Consider the following 24,334-nt stretch of genomic DNA (forward strand, 5'->3'; position numbering starts at 1 on the left):
AGTGTATATACACTTGGGGGGCACGCGGGAGTCGATTTATCGAATTTATCGAGTCCATAGCCTAGGTAGTAGGCTAAACACCAAGCGGCTCGTGGAAGAGCCAGAGCGTCAGCGCGTATCGTCTGCGCTTCGACGGCAGCACCTCGTGGCCGTGGAACGAGTCGAAGACGACGGCCGTGCCCGCCTCCGGCGACACCGCGAGCGCGCCGCGGCGGCCGAGCTTGGGCCGCTTCGAGTGCTTGTCGTCGTAGAAGCGGAGCGCGCCGCCGTCGTCGTCGTCCCAGTCCGGGTTCAGGTAGACGATCACCGTCAGCGCCCGCGGGTTCGACGGCGTCGCGTCGACGATCTCGTTGTCGCGGTGCCAGCCGTAGCCCCCGGCGCCCGCGGGGTAGCACGCGAGCCTGTGCCGGAAACAACCAGTGGAACGCCCTGTCCAGCAAAAGCTTCGAATCTCTCTCTCTCGGTCCAAATCGAAGTCGATTCGGCTGATTTTTGGACGGATCGTGTTCTCTCGGCGAGTTCTTTCCGGGGAGCCGAGCTCTCGTGTCGAACCTGTTCGATGCACAGCCTATTGAAGCCGTGTTGCACATGTTTGTTTCCTGCCCAGGCGCGAGCATCGCGGCCTCCGGGCTCTCGAGCCGCCGCCCGAGCCAGCCGCCGTGGCGCGCGTTCAGCGCGTGGGCGAGCCCCCGCTGCCAGGCGATGGCCCGCCTCAGCGCCGGCGGCGCGTGGGCCTCCGCGAGCCAGACGACGCGGTCGTCGCGCGTCCCCGCGACGTTCTGCGCCGTCTCCTCGAGCGCGCCCGCGGCGTCGAGCCTGTGCCGAATTCAACCACCGGTTTGGGACGTCCCGACCAAACTTCAGAATTCTCTCGCTCGGTCACATCGAAGTCGATTCGGCTGACCTTTGGACGAATCGATTGCTCTCGTCGAGGTCTCGAAGCAAAGCCGAAGAGGGTGCGTCGAAACTGTCGCATGCGCTCACATTGAAGTCGGGTCGAAGATTTGAATGCGGCACGGCGTCGAGCGCCGACGCCTCGCGCTCCATGGCCCCGGCCTCCTCGGCGGAGAACGCGTCGGGCGCGACGGCGATGCCCCGGTCCCGGAGCGCCGCGTGGACGGCGCGGTCGCGGACGAAGTCGTCCGACCGCTCGCAGGGGCACGTCGCGGCCGCGGGCGCGCGCTGGTGCCTGGGACGGGCGATGCGACGCCGCTTCGACGCGAGCGTCCCGCGCGCGCGCGTTCCGGAAACAGAAGCATCCGCGCGTCGAGAGCGCTCCGAGAGAGGATCGCTCGTCCAAAAAGCAGCCCGGAGCGAGTGGCACCCGGCCGAGATCGGAGCCCGCGGGACCGTCGCGCGCGTTCGCGGCCCCGGCCGGCGCCGCGTCGTTTCGTGGTGGAAGCGCGAGAACTCCTCGAACTCGTCGAGGAGGGGCTCGCGCCGCCGCGCCTCGCGCTGGCGGCGCAGGATCTCCCGCAGGTCCGGCGCGTCGTCGCCCCGCCGCGCGGCCGCGGCCGGCGGCGGCGGCCGCGCGCGCGTCGACGCCGCGAGCTCCGGCGGGTCCTCCGGCGGCGGCCGCGGCGCGACGCAGCGCAGGGGCTCGAGCATCTTCGCCGACAGCCAGCCCGCGGCGGGCTCGACGATCCGCACCCGCGCGGCGCCCGACGGCAGCACGACGCGGCGGTCGCAGCGCGCGGCCGTCGCCGCGGGCAGGATTCCGACCTTGGGCGAGTCCATGGCCGCGCCCGCGCGCACCTGGGCGGCGCTCCGCAGGCGCGCGACGACCTCGACCGTCGCGAGCTCCTCGACCTCGAAGCCGTCGACGATCGTCGGGGCCTCGACGGCCGGCAGCGCGGCGAAGGCCTCCGCGGCCGCGGCCGCGGCCGCCGCGTCGCGCCTGCGGTGCCGGTCCTCGACGTCGTCGCGGTGCAGCCGCAGCGACGACGCGCCGTCGCGCAGGGATCGCGTCTCGAAGCGGTGGAGCGGCGCGTGGAATGCGGCCATGCTCTCCTAAACTCGGGCTGCTCCCTTCAATGAAGCTTCAGCACCAACCCGGCAGGAATGTGATATTGATCAGTTATGGGCTCAAGGACTCCTCGTGCGTGACGACGTTCAGCGCGGCCCTCGTCCTCGTCGACGATCAAGACAAGCTCCTCAAGGGATGGCTTTGCTCCTGCTCGTCGCCCTCCTCCCAATAACACAGGGCCTGAGTCCGTCGGCGACGCTCTGGGCGTCGAACCGCGGCGAGCTGCTCAACCTCCTGAACCACCCGCTCCAGATCCAGCTCGCGACCGGCGACCTGCCCTACGGCTCGTTCCTGCGCCTCTGCGAGGACCGGGCGACGATCCTCGACGGCCTCGTCGCCGCCGCGGGGACGTCGCCCGCGGCGGCGGGCCTCGCCGCGGCGCGAACGGCGAACGGCGACGCCGTCGCGGCGCTCCGGTCCGCGGCCGCGGCCGCGGGCAAGAGCATCGAGGCCGACGGCGTCGCGTGCTACGGCTGCGGGGGCCCGCACCTGAACATGGACTGCCCGGACGAGCTGGCGCCGTCGAACGCGGCGCGCGCCAGGGCAGGACAAGAGAGCGAAATTCCCAACTTCAAAGCCTCATATCTCGGCCGTTTTCCACTCGTTTCGGCTGATTTTTGGACGAGCGATCATCTCTTGGAACGGTCTCGAAGCGTGGATGCTTTTTCCGGGACGCGCGCGCGCGGAACACTCACGTTGAAGCGACGTTGAATCACTCTTGTCCTGCCCAGGCGCGCGCGCTCGCGGCCGTCGTGCGGACGAGCGGCGGCGCGGCGTCCTTGGCGGGCGTGGGCGACTACCCCTCGTCCCTCGCGGCCGTCGCGGCCGTGACGCGGGCCTACGGCTGGGCCTGCGCGACGGCGCTCGACGCGGAGCTCGGGCCGAGCGCCTACGACGGCTGGCTCGAGGCGCACGGCGACGCGTTCTCGGCCGCCGGCGCGGCCGCGGAGCGCGCGCTCGACGGCGCGTGCGACGACGCCGAGGCCGCGCGGCCGGCCTACGTCGCCGCGCTGTCGGCGCTCTACAACTACGTCGACGCCGAGGCGTCGACGGCGGGGCTCAAGGGCTCCGGCGCGGCGCTCGAAGCCGCGCGGCGGAGGCTCGACGCGGTCGAGCCGGGCTTCCTCGCGGCCCAGGACCGCAACGCGAACTTCGTCAGCGACCTGAAGCGGGAGCTCGTCGGCGGCGCCGACGCGCGCGAGAAGGCCGCGGGCGACAAGATGGCCGCGGCGGCGGCGTACCTCGCGAAGCAGGGCGGCGCCGCGGGCGACGCGCGCGCCAAGGCCGCGGCGTACCTCGCGGCGAAGAAGCAGGCGCCTTAGAATCGCGTCGACCGGGGGCCGCGCCGCGCCGGGGACGCGCCGCGCGGCGACGCGAGGGGCAGGTTCCAGGCCTCCGTGTCGCTGAGGCCGACGCGGTCGAGCGCGGCCCGTCGGTCGTCGCCCCCGAGCCGCCGGAGCAGCACCTTGAGGACGTCGCCGCGGACCATGGGCTGGCAGGCCCCCGCGGCGGCGACGACGCCGTCGACGCCGAGGGCGCCGCGCCACGCGGGCGGCAGCTCGCCCGCGGACTCCGCGACGGCGAGCGCCTCCGCGAGCCCCTTGGCGACGTCCGCGGCGTAGAACGAGAGCCGCAGGCCTGTGCCGGAGACAACCAGTGGAACGCCGGTCCAGCAAAAACTTCAAACCTCGCTAGCTCGGTCACATCGGAGTCGATTCGACTGATTTTTGGACGGATCGTTTTCTCTCGGCGAGTTCTTCTTACACAGTGAGAAAAGTACGTCAAATCCGTTCGAATACATGAATGTTGAAGTATTGTTGAATAGTTTTGTTTCCTGCCCAGGCGCAGGCTCGCGAAGAGCGTCGCGAGCTGGGGCGGCGTCGGCGGGAGCGACCCGGGCGCGCGCGCGAGCGCGGCGACGAAGCCCGCGGTGCGCCTGCGCGGACGTCATCTTCGACCCGACTTCGACGCGCGCGTCTTCGAAATTGCTCAAGACCCCCCGAGACGTTTCCGCGCGGCGGCGCGCTCGGCGATCGACGTCGCGCCGTCCCTGCGCAGGGCGGCGAGCAGGCCCTCGACGTCGAAGGGCGGCGGCAGGAAGGCGTGCGCCTCGGGCGTCGCGCGGCGCCTAGGCGACGCGGGGTCGCGCGTCCGCCGGACGGGGCGCGGCGCGGCGCGGCGTTTCGCGGGCTGCCCCCGAACTCGACGAGCCGCGCGCGGACGACGAGGCCGTCCGGGTTCCGCAGCTCCAGCTCGTCGCCCGGCGCGGCGTCCTGCGGCACGTGCGCCGAGTAGGTCGCCATCTCCATGGCCGCCTCGAGCGCGTCGAGGTCCGTCGCGCTCGCGTAGACCGTCTGCTCCAGGGCGTCGAGGTCCAGCTCCCGGGCCTTTTGCTCGTCGCGCCGGCCCGGCCGGCCGCCGCCGCCGGGGTGGACCTTCACGGAGTGGGAGAACATTACTCGTCGGCTCCCGCAGACCTTAGAGCATCATCACGCTGCCCCAATGCTCATGCTCATGCATCGTTCGTTCGGGAGGCCGATGCTTCCTCTCACAGACTGAGAGCCGCGAGCTGTGGCAGAAGAAGCGCGGCATGCGTCGAGCGGCGACCGCGCTGGGACGGCCGCTGTCGTCGCTCGCGCGGCGGCCGCAGTCGCATCTCCAGCCGGAGACGCGGGAGGTGCTCGACGGCGTGCTCGCCGGGTCGCGGGCCGCCCTCGCGCGCGCCGTCACCCTCGTGGAGTCGTCGCGCGCCGACGACTGCGCCGAGGCCGAGGCGCTCCTCGCCGCGCTGCCGGCGCCGAGCCTGCGCACGCTCCGCCTGGGCGTCTGCGGCCCGCCGGGCGTCGGCAAGTCGTCCTTCGTCGAGGCGCTCGGCGCGCGGCTCCTCGACGGCGGGCTCGGCGTCGCGGTAATAGCGATCGACCCGTCGTCGCGGCGGCTCGGCGGCTCCATCCTGGGCGACCGCACGCGCATGCCGGAGCTCGGGCGGCGGACCTTCGTGCGGCCGTCGCCGGCGAAGGGCCACCTCGGCGGCGTCGCGGCGCACACGCACGCGGCCGTCGCGCTCTGCGAATCCGCGGGCCACGACGTCGTCATCGTCGAGAGCGTCGGCGTGGGCCAGTCGGAGCTCGCCATCGACGACGTCGCGGACGTCGTCGTCCTGCTCCTGCCGCCGGCGGGCGGCGACGATTTGCAGGGCGTCAAGGCGGGCATCATGCTGTGTGGAAATCAACCAGTGGAACGCCCCGTCCAGCAAAAACTTCAAACCTCTCTATCTCGATCACATCGAAGTCGATTCGGCTGATTCTTGGACGCATCGATTGCCCTCGTCGAGTTCTCGAAGCGAAGCCGAAGAGCTTGCATCGAAACTGTCGCATACGCGCACATTGAAGTCGTTGATTTGATTTCCACACAGGCATCATGGAGATCGCGGACGTCGTCGCGGTCACGAAGGACGACGGCTCGACGGCGGCCGCGGCGACGCGCGCGTTGGGGGACGTGCGGCGCGCCCTGCGCGGGGCGTCGGCGAGCCGCGCGAAGCACGGCGACGCCTGGCGGCCCGTCGCGCTCAAGTGCTCCGCGGCGCGCGCGCCGGAGACCGTCGGCGGCGTCTGGGCCGCCGCGCTGGACTGCCGCGCGGCCCTCGGCGGCGGCGCCCTGGGCGGCGACGGGCGGCTCTCCGCCCTCGACGGCCCGCTGCTCGCGCGGCGCCGGGGCCAGCGCGCGGCGTCCACGTGGGACCTCGCGCGGCGGAGCCTCCTCGACGCGTTCGAGCGCGACGCCGACGTCCGGGCGCTCTTCGACGGCGTCCTCGGCGCGGACCTCGACGCCGCGCGCGCGACGCCGCGCGACGCCGCGCGCGCGCTCGTCGACGCGTTTCTGGCGACGCGAAGGGTAACTTGAGGTCGCCGTTGAGGTCGCCGTTGCCCCCTTCGTTGAGGAACCCACCCGAAGGCGCACGATGATTCGTCCGATGGCGGGCTGGCTTCCGGCGGTCGTGATGGCGGGCTGGCTTCTGGCGGCCGCCGCGCTGGCCGCCGATGACGTCGGCCGCGCGTGGCAGCGCGTGCCCGGCGCGTCCTACCGCGGCGAGGACCTGCCAATGGCGGCAACGATCCTCAACCGCTTCCTCCTCGACGCCTACGGCCACGCCGCGGTCCCCTGCGACGCGCTCGACCTCGGCGACCTCGACGCGATGCGCCGGGAGCTGCTCGCCGTCCGCGACGACGCCTTGGACCTCATTTACCGCGAAAATTTCGACAAGCGCGCTTTGCGCACGTCCGACTGGGCCGCGTCGCGCGCCGAGGAGCGAACGCTCGCAGCAGCCAGCACCGCGGCGCGCGACGCGCTCCGCGACGCCATCGCCATCTACACGCACCACCTCGCGGCGGGGGCGCGCGCCGACGTCGCGCGCGCGATGACCCTGCCGCTGCTGCCGACGGCGCGCGGCGCGCCGCTCGCGCCCGGCCGCCTCCGGGACAGGGTCGCGGCCATGACGACCTGCAGCGGCTGCCACACGACCGAGGTCCCCGACGGCACGCCGCCGAACCCGCCGGACCTGGCCGGGTCGCCGCGGCTCCTGCCCGAGGCCTGGCGCGCGTTCTCGACGGTCCACGCGGCGTTGAGCGCGAACGTGACGAACACGCACGACAACGTCTACCGCTACGCCGCCGACCAGGCGCTCTACGTGCACCACACGGACCCGGAGTGCTTCGTGCTCCTGGAAAACTACTCCACGTGGGGCTGGATCCCCGCGGAGAAGAAGTGCGCCAAAATCTTCCACGGCCGCGGCCGGCGTCCGAGCGACTTTGACGATAGCTCATCGCCATGCTTCGTAGGCCACGGCGCGCCGCCGCGCGACTGGATCAAGACGACGTACTACAACTACAGTGGCGTCGTGAACATCACCGACGACGACGGTGTCGCGCGCGAAGCGAAGGAGTGGTGTGGAGCGTTCGAGGACGGCGAGGTCGACGACAACATCTGCTGGTGGGAGGACCTCGAGACGGGCCTGCCGCGGGCCCACCGCTTCAAGGTCTTCCACGGCCTCTCGAAACAGAACTACGACATGGAGTTCTACTACAACGTGACCGTGGAGGGCGCGGACGTGAGCCCGATCGTCCGGCCCGACTACTGCCCGCCCGAGGACGCGCCGCCGCTCTACGCCGAGGGCTACCCGAATTTCCAGCACCTCTGCAGCTTCGAGTAAGGCTCTACTGCTGGGCGCAGCCCTTGCCCTTGGCGTCGGCGGGGGCGGCCGCGTCGCCGGGGGGGAGCGAGCCGTCGCCGGCGTCGGAGAAGCCCGGCGACGCCGCGGAGGGGAACGCGGTGTTCCGGCGCGGCGGCGTCGCGCGCGGCGCCGTCGCCGGCACGTCGGGCGCGTCCGTGACGTCGTCGAGCTCCGGCTCCGGCGCGGCCGCGGCCTCCGGCGCCGTCGTAGCCGCGGCCTCCGGCGCCGGCGCGGCCGCGGGCTCCGGCGCCGGCGCGGCCGCGGCCTCCGGCTCGCGCTCCGGCTCCGGGTGCGCCGCCGCGCCGGGGAAGGCCGTCTCCGGCTCCGGGAGCGCCCCGGGCGTGTCCGGCGTCTCCGGCTCCGGCGCGGGCTCGGGCTCCGGCTCGCGCCGGCGCAGCGCGAGCGCGTTTCGCGCGCGCGGGCTGAGCTCCGCGACGCCCTTGGTCGCGACGCTCGCGGCGAGCTCGCGGGCCGCCGCGGGCGCGAGGGGGAGCCCCAGGGACGACGTGAAGGGGTCGAGCAGGTAGTCCGGGATCTTGAGGCCCAGGATGCCGCAGACCTGTGCCGGAAATCAACGAGTGGAACGCCCTCTCCAGCAAGAACTTCAAACCTCGCTATCTCGGTCACATCCAAGTCGATTCGGCTGATTTTTGGACGCATCGATTGCCCTCGTCGAGTTCTCGAAGCGAAGCCGAAGAGGTCGCGTCGAAACGGCCGCATACGCGCACATTGAAGTCGGGTTGAAGGTTTGAATTCGGCACGGCCGCGGACCATGCGGACGTAGGCGTCCGTCGGCGGCGGCGCGCGCGCGGGCGACCGGAGGTACTCGCGGAAGGGCGCGAGCGCGCGGAGCGCGCCCCGCAACGCGAAGAGTTTCGGGAACTCCGGCGCGACGCGGTCCAGGTCCTCGGCGCCGCACTCGTCCGCCGCGTACTCGAGGACCTCGAGGACGACGGCGTCCGCGTACGTCGGCGTGGGCCCGCCGGCGACGAAGGCCGGCCGCGCGCGGCGGCCCAGGAGCCGCTCGAGGCGCGCGAGGAGCCGCTTCAGGGGGCCCAGGGCGAAGGCCGCGAGCGCCTGGTCCGGGTCGTCGCCGAACCGCGCGGTCACCTGGGCAGCAAAAGGGTGATTCAAGTTCTCTTCAACATGAGTGTTTCCGCGCGCGCGCGTTCCGGAAAAAGCATCCACGCTTCGAGACCGTTCCGAGAGATGATCGCTCGTCCAAAAATCAGCCGAAACGAGTGGAAAACGGCCGAGATAGGAGCCTTTGAAGTTGGGAATTTCGCGCCCTTTTGCTGCCCTGGCGGTCGCGAGCGCGCCGCGCGCGGCGGCGACGGCCGACGCGACGGCGCCCGCGGCCGTGCGCTCGGCCTCGTCGGCGCCGTCGAGGTGGAAGCGCCGCGCGAGGTGCTGGCAGATGGCCGCGGACTCGGCGACGGCGTCGCCCGCCTCCAAACGCCGGCAGACGGCGTCGGCGTCGAGCGCGTCGCCCGCGTCGACGTCGAAGAGCACGGGCACGGCGTCGAAGGGGAGCCCCCCCGTCGCCCGGAACTTGTGGAACTTGTTCTTCGACGCGATGGGCGCGTCGACGAGGGGCCGCATGGCCAGCGCGAGCACGAAGCGGATCGGGTCCGCTAAACCCCGCCCGCCGGCCCAGTAGAGCACCGCGTGGGCCCGCGGCGGCGCCGCCCAGGCCGGGCGCGTCGGCGACGCGAGGAAGGCCTCCTCCTCCGCCGTGGACGCGCGACCCAGCACCTTGTTCCGCTGCGGGAAGCGGCCGAACGTCAGCACGCAGTCGTGGTGCTCGTTCGGGAAGCCCGGCAGGTGCTCGAAGAAGTCGCGCGCGCTCGCGGGCACGAGGGGCCCTTCGCAGAGGCCCCGGGCCAGGGCCACGTGCGACGCGTTGCGGCCGACGTCCTCGCTGTGCGACAGCGCGAGGCAGACCCAGAACCGCTCGCCCGGGGCCTGTGTGGATTCCAAATCTTCAACCCGACTTCAATGTGCGCGTATTCCACGGTTTCGACGCGAGGCTTTCTGCCGTGCTTCGAGAACTCGACAAGAGCAATCGATTCGTCCAAAAATCAGCCGAATCGACGTCGATTTGACCGAGCTAGAGAGTTCTGAAGTTTGGTGGGGACCCCCCAAACCAGTGGGTGGAATCCGCACTGCCCGGGGCCAGCGTCTCCTCGTACCAGCGGCCCGACGCCTCGTCCTTGCCGAAGCGCGTCATCGACGCCGCGAGGGCGCAGGCCGCGCCGTCGTTGGCGAAGGCCTTCGGCGAGCCGCGGTAGGCGACGCGCGGGAACTGGTCGAGGAGGAGCAGCCTCGCCAACGCGCCGCGGGGGCCACCCCAGCGCGCGTCGCCGTCGAGCGCCCCCGACGCCGCGGCGTCGATGAGGGGCCCCGCGTTGAGCTGCGCGGCGTCGAAGAGCGTCGACAGGCGCGAGCCGCCGCCGAACCAGAGCGGCATGCGGTTTTGGAAATAATCGCCCGCCGCGGCGAACGGGCTCCCCGGGCCGCTGTAGAACTGGCGGCCGAACCAGAAGAGGAGCAGCTGCGCCGCGCTCGTGAAGGTCTGGGCGCCCGCGAGCGCGAGGGCGTCGAGGTCCCGGTGGCCGAGGCGCCGGCACGACTCGCAAAACGCGGAGAGCTCGCCCGCGTCGCGCTCCGCTCTCACTCGCCGCGCGCGCGTCGCCCGGTCCTCGGTCTCGCGCTTCTCGGCGGACTTGGTCGCTTCTTTGTCGACGTCGAGGACTCGGAGCGACACCCAGCCTTCCACGTCCTCCGTGCGCACCTTGACGCGCCGCGTGCCGTCGCTCGCCGTCGCCTCGCGTTCGGCGACGACGCGCGTGCCGGGCTCGATGATGCCGGCGATGGACGACTGGAGCTCGACGCCCTTGCGCACGACGGCGCCCTTCCGCGCGGACACGTAGTAGTACATCGTCGCGGACGCCGAAAGGCGACCTCCAGCAGTGGAGATTGGACGGCGCGGGGCTGCTTGAAAGGAGTTGTAGTTGATATTGAACAGCATCGCCAAGTAGTTGAACCGCCTAATTGAAGACGGCGCTCGAATTGCACGATCTCGACGCACTAGCACCGGTGCTACCTCAGAAACCTCGCTTGTTGCCGCTGCAACCATGGCATTCCGCAGTGTCCGCGGCGCGTCGGTGCCTTCGTGGGCGCCTCCGAGGCTAGGGAGCCTCGGCTCGCGCCTCGGCGCCTCCGTCGGCGCCGCTTGTTCACGTTCGACGTATCGTCCGCATATGCGACGCGCCCGTTGACCGACGCGCCCGCGCAGGTGATGCTCCGCAACCTCGCGCTCCTCGCCGCGTCCGCGCAGGGCCTGCGCCGCCCGCGCGCCATCCGCGCCCTCGCCGTCCGCGGCGGCGGCACGACGACGACGACGACGACGACGACGACGACGGAGACGAGCTTACACCAAGTCGATCACCGCCGACGACATCGCGCGGGCCCAGAAGGAGTGGGGCGACCGCCTCATCGCCATCGGCAAGATCTACACGGACGGCGGCGACTACGTCACCGCGGGCCAGGACACGCTCGACGACTTGTACGGCTACCAGAGCGGCCTCCAGGTGCTCTTCAAGCCCACCAAGGCGTCGAACAAGGCGATCCGCCTCGTCGAGGCCGAGGCCGCGTCCTACTTCGTGGGCAACGGCTGCGAGAAGGAGGACCACGGCTTCGCGATCACGCCCTTCACGGCCGTCGAGTGGGACAACAAGGGCTGCATCTTCTACGGAGAGACCGCGACGGCCATGGGCGAGTACTACTTCACGGACGCCGGCGGCGGCGTGACCAAGGCCGAGTACACCTTCCAGTACACCAAGGTCGCCGACGGCTCCCTGAAGATCGTCGTCCACCACAGCAGCCTGCCCTACGCGCCCCACTAGGGCCGGACGACCGCCGCGCCCCGCCGGAGCGAGGGGGCCGCGCCGGAAGACCGAAGCATCGTAACCAGAGCAGGTTAGCGGGGGCGGGGGGGGGAGGATGGGGTGCTTGGGGATGGTCCGCGCGGCCCCTGCTGGTCCAGGCGCGCCGGTATGGCGGCGTCGGCGGCCTAGGTGATGACCGTGGGCGACTCGCGGCCCGTGAATTTGGCGAGGTCGCTGAGGTCGAGGGCGATGGCGACGAGGTCGCCGACGACGTTGGAGACGACGTCGTGGAGGGAGCCGGACGGGGGCACGTACTTCTCGATGTAGAGGCGCACCGTCGCGCCGGAGCCCGCGGTGCCCGAGAGGCGGAAGATGACGCGGCTGCCGTCGGCCATGAGGAAGCGGACGCCCTGGTTCTTGGACACGGAGCCGTCGACGGGGTCCTCGTAGGCGAAGACGTCGGCCGTCGCGATGGTGTAGGCGCCGCACACCTTGCCCGTGTTCGCGGCGGCGTCCGCGGTCATCTTGGCCATCATTTTGGTGGCTTCGGCCTTGTCGACGCCCTCGTAGTCGTAGCGGCAGTAGTAGTTGCGGCCGTAGGTCGCCCAGTGCTTCTTGACGATGGTCTCCACGGTCACCAACGGCGCCGAGGCGTCGGAGTTGTAGGACGCGAGCACGGAGAGCCACGCGAGGACCGCCCAGAGCCCGTCCTTCTCGCGGACGTGGTCGGACCCCGTGCCGAAGGACTCCTCGCCGCAGAGGAAGGGCGTGTAGTCGACGCCGCCGAAGAGCGCCTTCGAGTCCATCAAGTTGCCGAAGAACTTCCAGCCCGTCGGCGTCTCGAAGAGCGCCAAATTCAGCGCTTCCGCGACGCGGTCGACGGCGCCCGACGTCGGCATCGACCGCGCGACGGCCTTGAGGCCGCCCTGGTTCGCCACGAAGGGAATCACGTCGGCGTGGGCCGCGAGGATCGCCAGGGAATCGGACGGCGTCACGAAGAAGCGCGACCCGAGGATCATGTTGCGGTCGCCGTCGCCGTCGGACGCGGCCCCGAACGAGGGCACGTCGCCACCGGGCACCGGCGCGCCCGTCTTGTCGACGCCCATCTTCTTCGTGAGGTCCACGGCGTAGGTCAGGTTCGGGTCCGCGTGGTGGCCCCCAAAGTCGTCCTTGGGGACCGCGTTGATGAGCGCCGACGCGGGCACGCCGAGCTGGTCGCAGAAGAGCGCCTTCGCGTAGGGCCCCGTGACGCCGTGCATGGCGTCGAAGCAGATGGAGAAGTCGGGCCGGTTGAGCAGGGCCTGGATGGCGCCCATGTCGAAGATGGTCTTGAGGAGGTCGAGGTGCGCCGAGACGCCGTCGACGACTTCCACGCACGCGCGGCACGAGCCGTCGCGCGCCTCGACGACGGTCTCGCCGAGCTTCGACACGTCGATGGCCGGCACGCCCTCGGCGATCTTGACCGTGGAGATGGAGCACGTGTTCGCGTAGATCAAATCCGTGAGCTTCTCGGGCGCGGGGCCGCCGTTTTCGCAGTTGTACTTGATGCCGAAGTCCTCCGTCGGGCCGCCCGGGTTGTGGGACGCCGTGAGGATGAAGGCGCCGAAGACTTTTTTCCACATGGGCCCGCCCTCGCGGATCAGCGCGGAGACGGCGGGCGTCGACGCGAGGCCGTCCTTGGCGACCCAGACGCGCTTCACGCCGTTGGCCACGGCGATCTTGACGATGGTCTGGATCGCGACGTCGTTGTAGTAGCGGCCGTCGCCGCCGACGAGGAGCGTCTGGGACGTGAGGTCGCTGCCGCAGGCCTTGACGGCGTCGAGCGTCGCCTGGACGAAGTTGTGGAGGTAGAGGCCCTCCATGAAGACCGCCGTCTTCTTGCGGACGCCCGACGTGCCCGGCTTCTGGCCCGCGATGGGCTTCGTCTTCAGGTGCGTCACGGCCATGGGGCCGAGGCCCGGCGCGGCGCTTAAATCCACGGTCGTGTTCTCGTACTTGCCCGGCGGCAGCGTCTTGGGCTCGCCCGACTCGTTTTTCACCGTCACGGAGCCGACGAAGACGTTCTTCGACGAGAGGCGCACGTCGCCCTTGACGACGAGCTTGGCGCAGGCCTTCAACGACGGGCAGCCGCCCTCGAGCAGGTTCGCCTCGAGCTGCTGCACGAGCTTGTACTTCTTCGAGTCGAGGTCGACGGTGGGGGCCGCGGCGACGCCCGGCGCGAGGACGGGCACGTCGTCGACGGTCGCGTAGGCGTCGGAGCGCAGCGTCAGCAGGTCGTTGCACTTCTTCACGGGCGCGAAGCGCGTCCGGGGCACGACGATGGCCGCCGCGCCCTTGAAGCACTCGATCGCCGCGCCCATGGCCGTTTCCAATTGGAAGCAGGGCGTCGACGCGTCGTCCTTGGGGTCCACGGTCTTCTTGTTCTTGATCATGGGCAGGGGCACGAGGCCGCCCGACGCGTCCATCGTGGCCTTGAGCGCCTCGAGGTCGATCCACAAATTGTTCGTGTTGAAGTACTTGTGCTTGTTGATGTCCTGGAAGGCGGCCTCGTCGTCGTCGGGGCACTGGGCCGCCTCGCGGAGGATGAGCTGGCCGTCGGCGGACCGCACGGCGAGGTGGCCGCCCTTCTTGTCGTTGGCCGTGCGCTCGCAGCACTCCATCATGAAGGGGAATTTGGAAGAAGCAAAGTACTGCAACAGCTTCGTGTCGAGCGTCGCGCCGAGGTTGTCGGAGTTGGACACGAACATGTACTTGGCGCCGCCGGCCAATAACGCGTCGAGCTTGCCCGAGCCGAGGAGCGCCGCGTAGAGGTCGCCGTGGCCCGGCGGGCACCACTCGACGGACGGCTTCGCGGGCCAGAGCGCGGGCGCGAGCGTGTCGCGCGCGATCTTGGGCACCTTGTTCTGGACGAACTCGAGGTTCGGGTCCGCGTAGAGCGCCGGGTACTTGGCCTTGAAGAAGGCCATCGTGTCCTCGGACGTCGCGAACGAGTTCATGAGCACGAACTTGACCTGGCTCTTCAACTTCTCGCGCATGCCCATGATCTGCTTCGCCGTGAGGTCCAGGAACGTGTCCTTGCCCTTGACGAGGAGGAGCGACTTGGCGTAGTCGAGGCCCATGGACGTGCCGAGGCCGCCGTTGAGCTTCAGGACGACGGTTTTGGCGAGGAGCGCGGGGTCCACGGCGCCCGGGTCGGCCATGGCGTCGAGGCTCGGCACGGACGCCGCCGGCGTGAGCTCCGCCTCGGGGATCATGCCCGTCGCGCCGCTGCAGAGCGCCTCGTAGCTGTTCTTGAACGCCGCGACGGCGGCGTCGCCGAGGCCGTCGGCGCGCATCTTCGCCTACGAGGATGTTTGGTGTGTGGGTTGCGCGGGCGTCTCGGCGCGCGGCGACGCTGGCGCGCACCTCATAGGGCGCGAAGTCGCCGCCCATGGTGCACAATCGCAGAGGCTCGGTCTTGGCCTCGTCACAGATCCGGGGGGAGATGCGCAACGTGGCTTGTGCGATTGAGCTCTCGCCGACGGTGAATCTCAGGTGAAGTGCACCTCGGGCCTCGCAGCGAAGTACTGGCAGCCCTGCTAAGTGCCCTCCTCTACCCAGTCCCCTTACCCCGGCAGCCGCGTGCCCCACGCCCGCCCCCCCTTCCCGCGGCCGTTGGAGTTGCGGACGGCCTCGACGAGGTCGTCGCAGGACTTGATCTTGCGGAGCCGGTTGTCGACCCAGTGGTCCTTGGAGCCGCGGTGGGGCCACACCGTCGTCTCGACGAGGCCGTGGCAGTCGACCTTGCGGAGGAGCTCCGCCGTCGCGTTCTCGTCGTCGAGGTGGACGTGCTGGCGCCCGTGGGCCCGGAGCGCGTCGACGACGGCGCGCACGTAGCGCGAGAGCGCCGCGGGCGACAGGAGCTCGTCCTGCACGGCCGCCGCGCCCGCGACGAGCTTCACGAAGGCCCAGGGCCGCGCCTCCAGAAAGTCCACGACGCCCGGCGCCGTCGACGCGTTCACGGCCGCGTGCGTGGCGCCGTGGCGGAGCGCGGGGTAGTACCACTCGACGAAGCCCGCGTCCCACAAAAGCCTGTGTGGAAATCAAATATTCAACCCGACTTCAATGTGAGCGTATTCGAATGTTTTGGCACAAGCTCTTCGGCTGGGCTTCGAGAACTCGACGAGAGCAATCGATCCGTCCAAAAATCAGCCGAATCGACTTCGATTTGACGGAGCTAGAGAGTTCTCAAGTTTGGTGGGGACCACCCAAACCAGTGGTTGGTTTCCACACAGACAAAAGCAGCGCGGACCCGACGGCCCACAGATGGTTCAGGTTCCGCGAGTAGGACCCCGCCGTCTCGCCCGGCAGATTCAGCAAATACTTGAAGCCCGCGTAGTCCTTCGCCTCGAACCACCGCAGGTCGAAGATCGGCGACGGGTCGCGCGCGAGCGCGCGGAATTCGTCCGTGAACGGCAGCTCCGCCGCGCAGTCGGACGCGTTCCGCGGGTGGAACTTGTGGCACTTGACGTCGAAGGCGTCCGGCCGCGATACGGTCAGCGCCATGGCCTGGAAGCGCGCGTAGTTGCCGTCGTCGCGCGCGCAGTTCTGCGGCGTGCAGACGTCGCCCGCGCAGAGCTCCTTGTGGTTGCCGAGCGTGCCCCGCCAGAAGGCCACGGGCCTTTTCCGCTCCAGCGGGATCTTCGCCGCGCGGCCTTTGAGCTCGGAGACGAACCAGGCCCACTCGTCCGCGGTGTCGCCGCGGCCGTAGTAGGGGTTGGGCACCAAAACGCCGCACTGGCCGTAGCCGCCCTTTTTCGCGATGACCGTCGTCGCCAAGGTGCGCCCCTCCTTCGTGCGGTGGCAGTTGCCGTCGGACGCCGAGTCGTGGAGCATGAGGACGTTGGGGAGCGGCTCGTGGCGCCGGATCGCCGCCGCGAGCATGCGGAGGTGCATCGCGTTTTTGGAGACGTGCGCAAAGGCCTTGGACGTGAAGATGCGCCCGTCGAGCACTAAAACGACGTGGTCGCGGTGCCGCGGGTCGCGCAGCGCGCGCCGCAGCAGGTCCTTGGCGTCGGACCGCGACGCCGCCGGCTCGAAGGCGCCGAGGCTCCGGCGCAGCTCGGCGAGCAGGGCAGCGTGGTGCGCGTGACTGTTGTTCAACGCCGCCTGCTCGCGCTGCGGCGGCCAGCGCAGCGACGCGAACCAGCCGTCGTCGACGGCTGCCGCCGCGCAGGCCCAGAGGGAGAGCGCCGCGCGCAGCATTCCAAGCTAAAATTTGTCCATCGTGTGCGAGCTCGCCTGTTCAAGGTCGACGCTTCCCTTAGATTTCCCTTCTCGAGCTCGTGAAAGGGCGCGGCAATGGCTCTCAAGATCCCTTTTCATGAGTGATGCCACCGCCGATCTGGCGGCCGCCGGGCGCCTCGACGCCGCCAGCGCGCGCCACGTCGCCGCCGCACACGCCGCCCGCGCATTGCGCTCCGAGCCCGCCGCGGTCGCCGTCGCGCCGCGCCCGGCTGCCCGTGCACCCCTGGGTGGAAGCGCGACAGTGGCAGGACGGGGTTCTGCCAACACGCGGACGGCGCGCGACGCCTCGGGCCGCGCGCCGGGACCCGCCGAGGACAGCGCCAGCGGCTCGCGAGACGCCGCCGCGCGCCGAGGCGCCGCGGCGCGTCGCCTCGTCGGAGCCGAGGCGGCCCGTCGCCTCGTCGGAGCCGAGACGGCCCGTCGCCTCGTCGGAGCCAAGGCGGCCCGTCGCCTCGTCGGAGCCAAGACGGCGCGTCGCCTCGTCGGAGCCAAGGCGCCGCGCTCCGTACGACGACGACGCCTCGGAGCGACGGCGCGGCGCCTCGGAGCCGCGGCGCCGATCGCTCGGCGACGACGGCGCCGCGGAACGCGCCCCGCGAGCCGCCGCGGCGCCTCGAAGCGAGGCCGCGTCGACGCGCGCGGTCGCGACGGAGACCATCGTCGTCGCGGACGCGGCCGTCGCCGTGCCTCTCAAGGCCGACGTCGCGCCTCCTCCGAAAGCCGGAAAGGGCTCCCTGCTGCTGCTCCTGTCGCTGCTCTGCAACGCGCTCCTCCTGTGCGCCCTGCTCCTCGACGCGTCGCGCATCGACGACGATGACGCGCGGGGCGACGACGACGGCGTCGCCTGGGAGGCGGCCGCGCCCGCGCGCCCGGAGTCCGACGGCGCGCTCGCGCCCGCGCTCGCGGCGCTCCTCTCGCTCCGGGCCCTCCGGCGGCTCGCGCGCTAACAACCGCCCTTAGCGGATCGCGTCGAGGAGCCGCTGCTTCAGCTCGGCCTTGAGGCCCTTTTTCGAGAGGCCCCGCGCGTCGAGCTCCTTCTTCAGCAAAACGACGGTCATCTTGTTGACCTGAGCCACGGTGAGCGTCTCCTCGTCGGGCTCCGGCGCCGGCGCGATGGCCTCGGGCTCCGGCGCGGCCTCGGGCTCCGGCGCCGGCGCGACGGGCTCCTCCGGCATGACGTCGTCGTCGTCGTCGCGCGCGCGCTCCTCGGCCGGCGGCGGCGGCGGCGGCGACGCCTTCCGGGGCCGCCGGTTGCCCTTCGCGGGCGCCTTCTCGGCCGGCGGCGCGGGCGGCGGGCTCGGCGCGGGCGGGCTCGGCGGCGCGGGCGCCGGGCTCGGCCCCGGGTCCCCGGCGCGCATGCGGTCGATGGCCGCGCGGACGTCCGCCTCCGTGGCGCCCGCGCGGGCCATCTCGATGGCCGTGCAGATCTCCTCGAGCGTCGGCTGCGGGGCGCCGTCCTCGAGCTCGAGCTCCGGCTCCTTCCAGGGCTCCGGCTCCGGCTCCGGCGCGCCATCCCGCTTGAGCTCGTCGCCGAAGCCGAGCGCCTCGATGTCCGCGACGGCCTCCATCATGTCGCGGCCCGCGTCGCGCGCGGCGACGTAGGCGTCGTAGCACCGCTTGCCCCGGCCCTCGACGCCCGGCCCCCGCCGGCCGAAGGGGTCGTAGCCGGGCGGCTGGGGCCCGTCCTTGTCCTCGTCGACGGTGACGCCCGCCCAGTTGAACACCCGGAACTCGGGCATCTTCGGCTCGGGTCGAACCTCGGGGCCCGAGAGCTTGGCGTAGATGGCGCCGTCCTCGCCGACGTGGACGGGCACGCAGCTGCCGTCGTTCTGTTTGATGGGGATCTCCTTTTTGTGTTTTTCGCAGACGCAGCGCCACGTCTTCAATTCCCCCGTCGCCTCGTCGAGGTCCTCGAGCACCGTCGCTTTGGCGAGGTCGCAGCCCGGCCCGTGGGGGCAGGCCGCGAGCCGCGCGTAGAACGTCTCCGTGTAGTAGCGGAAGAAGACCGCGAGCTTCGCGCCGCTTTTGGGATGGGTCGCGGACGCGACGCGCGCGCCGTTGCGGAAGTCGAGCTCCTCGTCGGCCATCCAGCCGTAGCCGTCGGGCGCGGCGCAGTTCTTGAGGCGCGCCTCGAGGCTCGACGCCGTCGCCTGGGCGTCGTTCCGCAGCAGCACGAAGAGCCGCGACGGGTCCCGGATCTCGAAGTCGCCCAGGGGCGTGTTCCGGTGCCGGAGCTTCTTCCGGGACACGCCCCGCCCGAAGGGCCGCGAGAGCTCGCCGAAGACGGCCGTGTGGGGCTCGCCCTCGAAGGTGCGGCAGGCGACCTTGGCCCGGTAGACCAGGGGGTCCTTCTCGAGCTCTTTCAGGTACGTTTCGACCTTTTTCCCGTCGAGCGGCGCGTCGACGAGGACGACGCAGGACCGGCACTTGGCGTCGTGGGTCCCCCGCGGCGCCGGGTCGACGAGCACGGCCTCCATGTCGCGCTCCTTGGGCGGCTTCGTCTCTTTTCGTTTCGGGTCCGCGCGTTTTAAAGCGACCAGCGTCGCGTCGACGGCTTCGTCGGCCGTCGCCGCGACGTCCCGGCTTCCGTAGAACGGGCCCGCTTTGCCCGTGCAATAGACGACCTGGGCCAGGTCGCGCTGGGCCCGGGAGATGTTCTCGAGCCCCGCCGGCGGGTCGGCCCCGTCCGCGACCACCACCACCGCGCCCCTCCGGCCGAACGCGCGGCGGCACACGCCCTCGAAGAGCGGCACGTCGGCGACGCCCGTCGTCTCGAGCACGAGCGTGTCCAGGGCGACCTTGGCCTTGCCCGCCTCCTCCAGGAAGCCCCGGACCGCGCGCTCGACGTCGCCGCGCGGCGAGCAGCAGACGCACCCCGAGCCGAAATCGAAGACCGACGCGAACGCGACGGGCCGGCTCGCGTCGTCCCACTCGTCGCTCCCCCAGGACAGGCCGAACTCCTGGGCGAACTTGTGCTGGAGCAACGCCGCGCGCCGCCCGGCCTTGTGGAGCCGCGGCAGCAGCGACGACCGGATGAACGTGCTCTTGCCGCCGCCCGGCGGGCCCGCGACGACGATGACGCAGCGGTTCGCCGCCGCGCGCCGCAGGGCCTGCTCTTTGGCGACGAAGGCGTCCTCCGCGTCGACGTCCGTCTTCGAGGCAGGCGCCTCAGACGTGGGCTTGGAGGCGCCCGCGGGCGCCATCTCGATTCGAAGACACAGATGTTCAACGAGACTTCAAGACATCGACGATAAGTTCAATAACGCGCCCGGCAGACGCAGAACACACAAGTTACTCCGCCGGCCGAGGCGTCCCGCAGATCGCGCACGCGAGGAACAGCGCCTCGTGCGGCTCGTGGAGGTAGGTGCAGATCTTGCAATCCCACCGTGCCGGCGGCGCCGGCGGCGGCGGCGGCGCGGGCGCGGGCGGCGGCGCGGGCGGCGGCGCGGGCGCGGCGCGGGGCCGCTTCGCGGGGCGCGCGTCGCCGCCGCGATCGCCGGCGACGTCCGCGAAGAGCGCGTCGACGAGCGCCGCGTCCTTCGCGTCGTCGAGCGTCGCGCGCAGGACCTCGTCGAAGCCCTCGGACGGCGCGATCGGCCGCCACTTCTTCTCGAGGGCGCCGACGACTCGTGAGATCTGCTGCGCGCCGCCGGCGGTGCGGCCGTCGAGCCCGCCGTCGTGGTCCCGCCGCGCCAGGCACCGCTCGACGCAGAGGGCCTTGCTCGACGAAAAGAGGAGCGCGACGCAACGGGCGCCTTTCGCGCGCGCGATGCGGAGCCAGTGGCCGCGCTGCGTCGGCTCGACGTCCGTGCGGTCGACGTAGGCGACGACGCCGCCGTCGAGCGCGGCCTCGACCGCGGCCGCGACCTTCTCCCGCCGCCCGAGCAGGTCCTGGCAGCACCGCGCCGCGCCGCGCGCCTCGAGGTGACGTTCGAAGAACGTCGACTTGCCCGCGCCCGGCAACCCGACGGCGACGACGACGAGCCCGCGCGGCCGCGGCGGCTTCGGCGGCGAGCTCTTGAAGTAGCGCGTGATCTTCTCCGCCTCCCTCACGGGCGCCGCGCCGTCGTCGAGCAGCAGCGACACGCCGAAGCCCCGGTAGTCGCCCGGCGCGACGCCCGCCGCGGCGACGGCGCGGCGCACGGCGGTCTCCGGCTTTTCGCCGCGCTCGAGCGCCGCCGCGCGGTGGACGCGGTCGCAGCGGCCGTGGCCGACGCCGCCCTTGCAGGACGCGTCGAAGGTCTCGCCGGGCCGCTTCGTGACCCAGATCTTGACGCCGACCTTGGCCACGCGCGCCGCGACGCCGAGCTTGGCCGCGCGCGCCTCGGCCGTCGCGCACATTTCCGCGGCGAGCTCGTCCAAGTGCGCCGCGTCGCGGCAGCGGAAGCCCCAGGAGCACTGCGCGCCGACGCTCTTCCGCGGCGGCCGCGGCTCCCAGGGCGCGTCGTCGTTGCCGTTCGCGCGCGCGCGCGTCGCCGCCGCGAGCTTGCCCCGGCCGAGCGCCTTCTCCAGAGTCGCCAGATCCGCGTCCGCGACGTCCGCGACCGTCGCCAACCCCACCGCCTCGAGCGCGGCGCCGTTTTTCGGGCCGATGCCCGGGAGCTTCCTAACCGGGAGCGTCCGAAACGTCGCCAGGGCGTCGTCGTCGCTCAGGTGCAAATGGGAGTCCGGGCCGTCGGTGGCCTTGGAGAGGTCCGTCGCGATTTTGGCGAACATCATCGACGACGCGGAGCCCACGGAGCAGGTGCAGCCGCCCGTCGCGTCGGCCACGGCCCGGCGGATCGCGGCGGCGACGATGGCCGCGCCCGCGTCGTCGTCGTCGGACGCCGCGGCGACGGCGGCCGTGACGTCGGCGTAGCACTCGTCGATGGACTTGGCGACGACGTGCTTCGTGACCTTCAGCACGCAGGAGTGCGCGGCGACGGCGGCCTCCGCGAAGGCCTCGAAGTCGTAGGGCACGGTCACGAGCTCCGGGCAGAGGCGCGTCGCCTCGCCCAGCCACATGTTCGCGCGGACGCCTCGCGCGCGCGCCTCGTAGGACGCGCTGCTGATCTCGCTCTGCGAGCTGTCGCCGCCGCCGCTCCAGCAGACCGCGACGGGGCGCTTCTTGAGCTCCGGGCGGTCCCGCACGGCGACGGACGCGAAGAAGCAGTCGAGGTCGACGTGGAAGATCGTCCGCCGCCGCCCCGGCCGCGGCGGCTCCGGCGGCGCCACTTCGGCGCCGTCGTCGGCCTCGTCGAGCACGTCGCTCCAGACCTCGTCCCAGCGCCCGATGAAGGCCAGCCGGCTCGCGCGGTGGAACGTCTCGATGAACGTGTCGTCGTCGAGCGTCGTCCGCGGCGCGCCGCCGGACCGCGGCGGGCCGCCGAGCAGCGGCTCCGCCGCGCGCAGGGCCGCGGCGGTGCGCCGCGCGTCGGACGTCGTCGCGACCGGCGCGGTCGGCGCGCCCGGGGCCTCCATGAGCGCGGCCGACGGCCGGGTCAGGCGGAGGCTTCGCGTCCAGCACCTGGGTCCTGCAGCATCTCGGCGGCACGGTTCACCTTGCAAGCATTTACCGGCCTGCGCCGATTTTGGCTGGCTGCGGGCTGCCCAAACACATCAGCCGCAGCCTTCCTCGTCGCCTAACGCAGCGATGGACTTCATCAGCGACGTGGAGAAGAAGATGGGCGACATGCTCGGCGGCAGCGCCATGCTCTGCCAGAAGGGCGACGAGACGCCCCACGAGGTCCTCTATTTCCCGATAACGGCCCTGGGCGAGCCCATCCGCCTCGCCCTCGCCGTCGGCGGCTTCCCCTTCACGGACACGAACCCGCGCAACTGCGAGACCTTCCAGGAGCGCAAGAAGGAGCTGTCGCCGCTGGGCGAGGCGGGGCAGGTGCCCATCCTCGTGCTCCCAAACGGCAAGACGATGTGCCAGTGCCGCGCGATCCTGCGGTACCTGGGCAAGGTCTGCAAGTTCGAGGGCGCGCCCCTCTACCCGACGGACCCCATCGCCGCCTACGAGGCCGACGCGCTCATCGAGCTCTGCGAGGACATGCGCTCGCCGCTCGGGGCCACGTTCGCGATCTCGGACCAGGCGGAGAAGGAGGCCGCGCACGCGGCTGTGTGGAATTCAAATCTTCAATGTGCGCATATGCGACAGTTTCGACGCAAGCTCTTCGGCTGTGCTTCGAGAACTCCACGAGAGCGATCGATTCGTCCAAAAATCAGCCGAATCGACTTCGATTTGATCGAGCTAGAGAATTCTGAAGTTTGGTCAGGACCACCCAAACCAGTGGTTGAATTCCACACAGGCGCGCGGCGCTCTGGGCCGAGGGCGGCAAGCAGAAGAAGTGGGCCGCGGCGCTCGACGCCACGCTCGCGAAGGATCCGATGACGACTTTGACCATCGGCAACATCTACGCGTTCTGCATCGTGAACATGTTCCGGACGCCGACGTTTCTCGACGGCGTGCCGCCGGGCGTCTTCGACGAGCACCCGGCCATCCAGAAGCACCACGACTGGGTCGCGAACCTCGCGCCCGTGCTCGAGTACTACAAGGAGAAGGACGGCATCCGCGTCGCCTTCCAGCCCCTCCCGAAGCCCGAGCCCGAGCCCGAGGCGCCGTTCGCGCTCGAGGCGAGCCAGATCGTCCGCCAGGAAGGCAAGATCAAGCAGCTCGAGGAGGTGGGGGCGCCCGACGGGGCCATCGACGCCGCCAAGGACATCCTCAAGGCCATGAAGGACAAGTACCAGGAGGTCCACGGCAAAGAGTACGTCGCCGAGCCCGAGGCCGAGGCGCCCGCGCCGGCGGCCTAGGTACCGGACCGACGCGCGAAGGCGCTCGAGTTTAATGAGGGCAGGTGAACGACAGCAGCACGGTCCTCGGCGTTGGAGAGCGCACTTTTTCGGTGTTCTTGATGCACTTCAACAAGCCCGTTGCCTCATCAAGGTCCTCGGGTTACGTTTGGAGTACGGCAGCTTTTTCGGTCTTCCTTGAAGCACTTCAACAAGCCTCGTTGACGTCTTCCTGCCACTGGCAGAGCATGACCGTGAGCACTCTTTGCAATCCGCGCTCGCAGATGAGCACTGCGGTCTGGCGCTCGCAGATGATCGCTGCGCTCCGCATCTGGCTCGTCGCCACCGTCGCCGCAGCGACGCCCCAGCCGAAGGGCACGGTGACCTGGCCGCGCGGCCCGAAGCTGCGCTGCGCCTGGGACGCGGCGACGCACGCGCTGCGGGTGTCCTGGCCGCGGGCCGTGGCGCCGGACCCCGCGGCCCTCGCCGCGGACGTCTACGAGATCAACATCGCCGCGGCGTCGCTGGGCCGCGCGCTCGCCGTGCACACCACGGGCGAGCTCGGCGCGGAGCTCGGGCTCGACGTCCTGCTCCCGGAGACGACGTACTACCTCAGCCTGCGCGCGCACGCGGGCTGGGCGTTCGGGTCCGGCCGTCTGATGGGCGCCGACACCTGGGGCATGCTCGGCCCCGAGACGGCCTGCGACACGGGCGCCGCGCCGGACGTCGCGCCCCGCGGCGCCGCGCCGGACGTCGCGCCCCGCGCCTCGACGAGCGACGGACGGTCGACGTTCAACATCGAGTCGTGGCGCATCAGCGAATACTCGGGCGCGACGGACTACCTGCTGAACCACGACGGCGCGGACCTCGCCGGCTCGTCGCTCCTCGTGACCGTCTTCGCGCAGATCGAGTTCTACGAGGGCGAGCTCGCGCTGCGGAGCACGTGGACCGGCGGCTCGACGGCGGACATGGTCGTGAGCGTCTACTGCGTCGACGCGCTGCCGCCGCCGACGCGGGCCAACGACACGACCGGCGATCCGCGCTTCGCGGACTACGCCTCCTGCAACAACCAGGCGGACCCGTCGACGTCGCGGTGCGCCTGCGCCGTGCCCATGGATCGGCTCG

The 24,334-nt window shown here is 71.1% G+C and overlaps 3 protein-coding genes across 3 annotated transcripts; 1 reads left to right on the top strand and 2 right to left on the bottom strand.

Annotated features, from left to right (window-relative positions):
* Positions 1 to 10,702: 10,702 nt before the first annotated feature.
* On the top strand, positions 10,703 to 11,164 carry AURANDRAFT_25961 (hypothetical protein; the record flags this gene model as incomplete). Its single annotated transcript, XM_009038350.1, has 1 exon — positions 10,703 to 11,164. A coding segment is annotated over one exon (462 nt), but the record flags the coding sequence as incomplete, so codon positions are not given.
* A 167-nt stretch (positions 11,165 to 11,331) lies between these two features.
* On the bottom strand, positions 11,332 to 13,092 carry GPM2 (hypothetical protein; the record flags this gene model as incomplete). The annotated part of the gene is made up of 1 exon (XM_009038459.1): positions 11,332 to 13,092. One exon carries the CDS (start codon positions 13,090 to 13,092, stop codon positions 11,332 to 11,334), a length of 1,761 nt encoding a protein of 586 aa, XP_009036707.1.
* Positions 13,093 to 13,161: 69 nt separating this feature from the next.
* Positions 13,162 to 14,487, bottom strand: AURANDRAFT_25732 (hypothetical protein; the record flags this gene model as incomplete). Its single annotated transcript, XM_009038458.1, has 1 exon — positions 13,162 to 14,487. A coding segment is annotated over one exon (1,326 nt), but the record flags the coding sequence as incomplete, so codon positions are not given.
* Between the last annotated feature and the right edge of the window lie 9,847 nt (positions 14,488 to 24,334).

This window comes from Aureococcus anophagefferens, assembly GCF_000186865.1.
Source record: "Aureococcus anophagefferens unplaced genomic scaffold AURANscaffold_8, whole genome shotgun sequence".
Taxonomy (NCBI): Eukaryota; class Pelagophyceae; order Pelagomonadales; family Pelagomonadaceae; genus Aureococcus; species Aureococcus anophagefferens.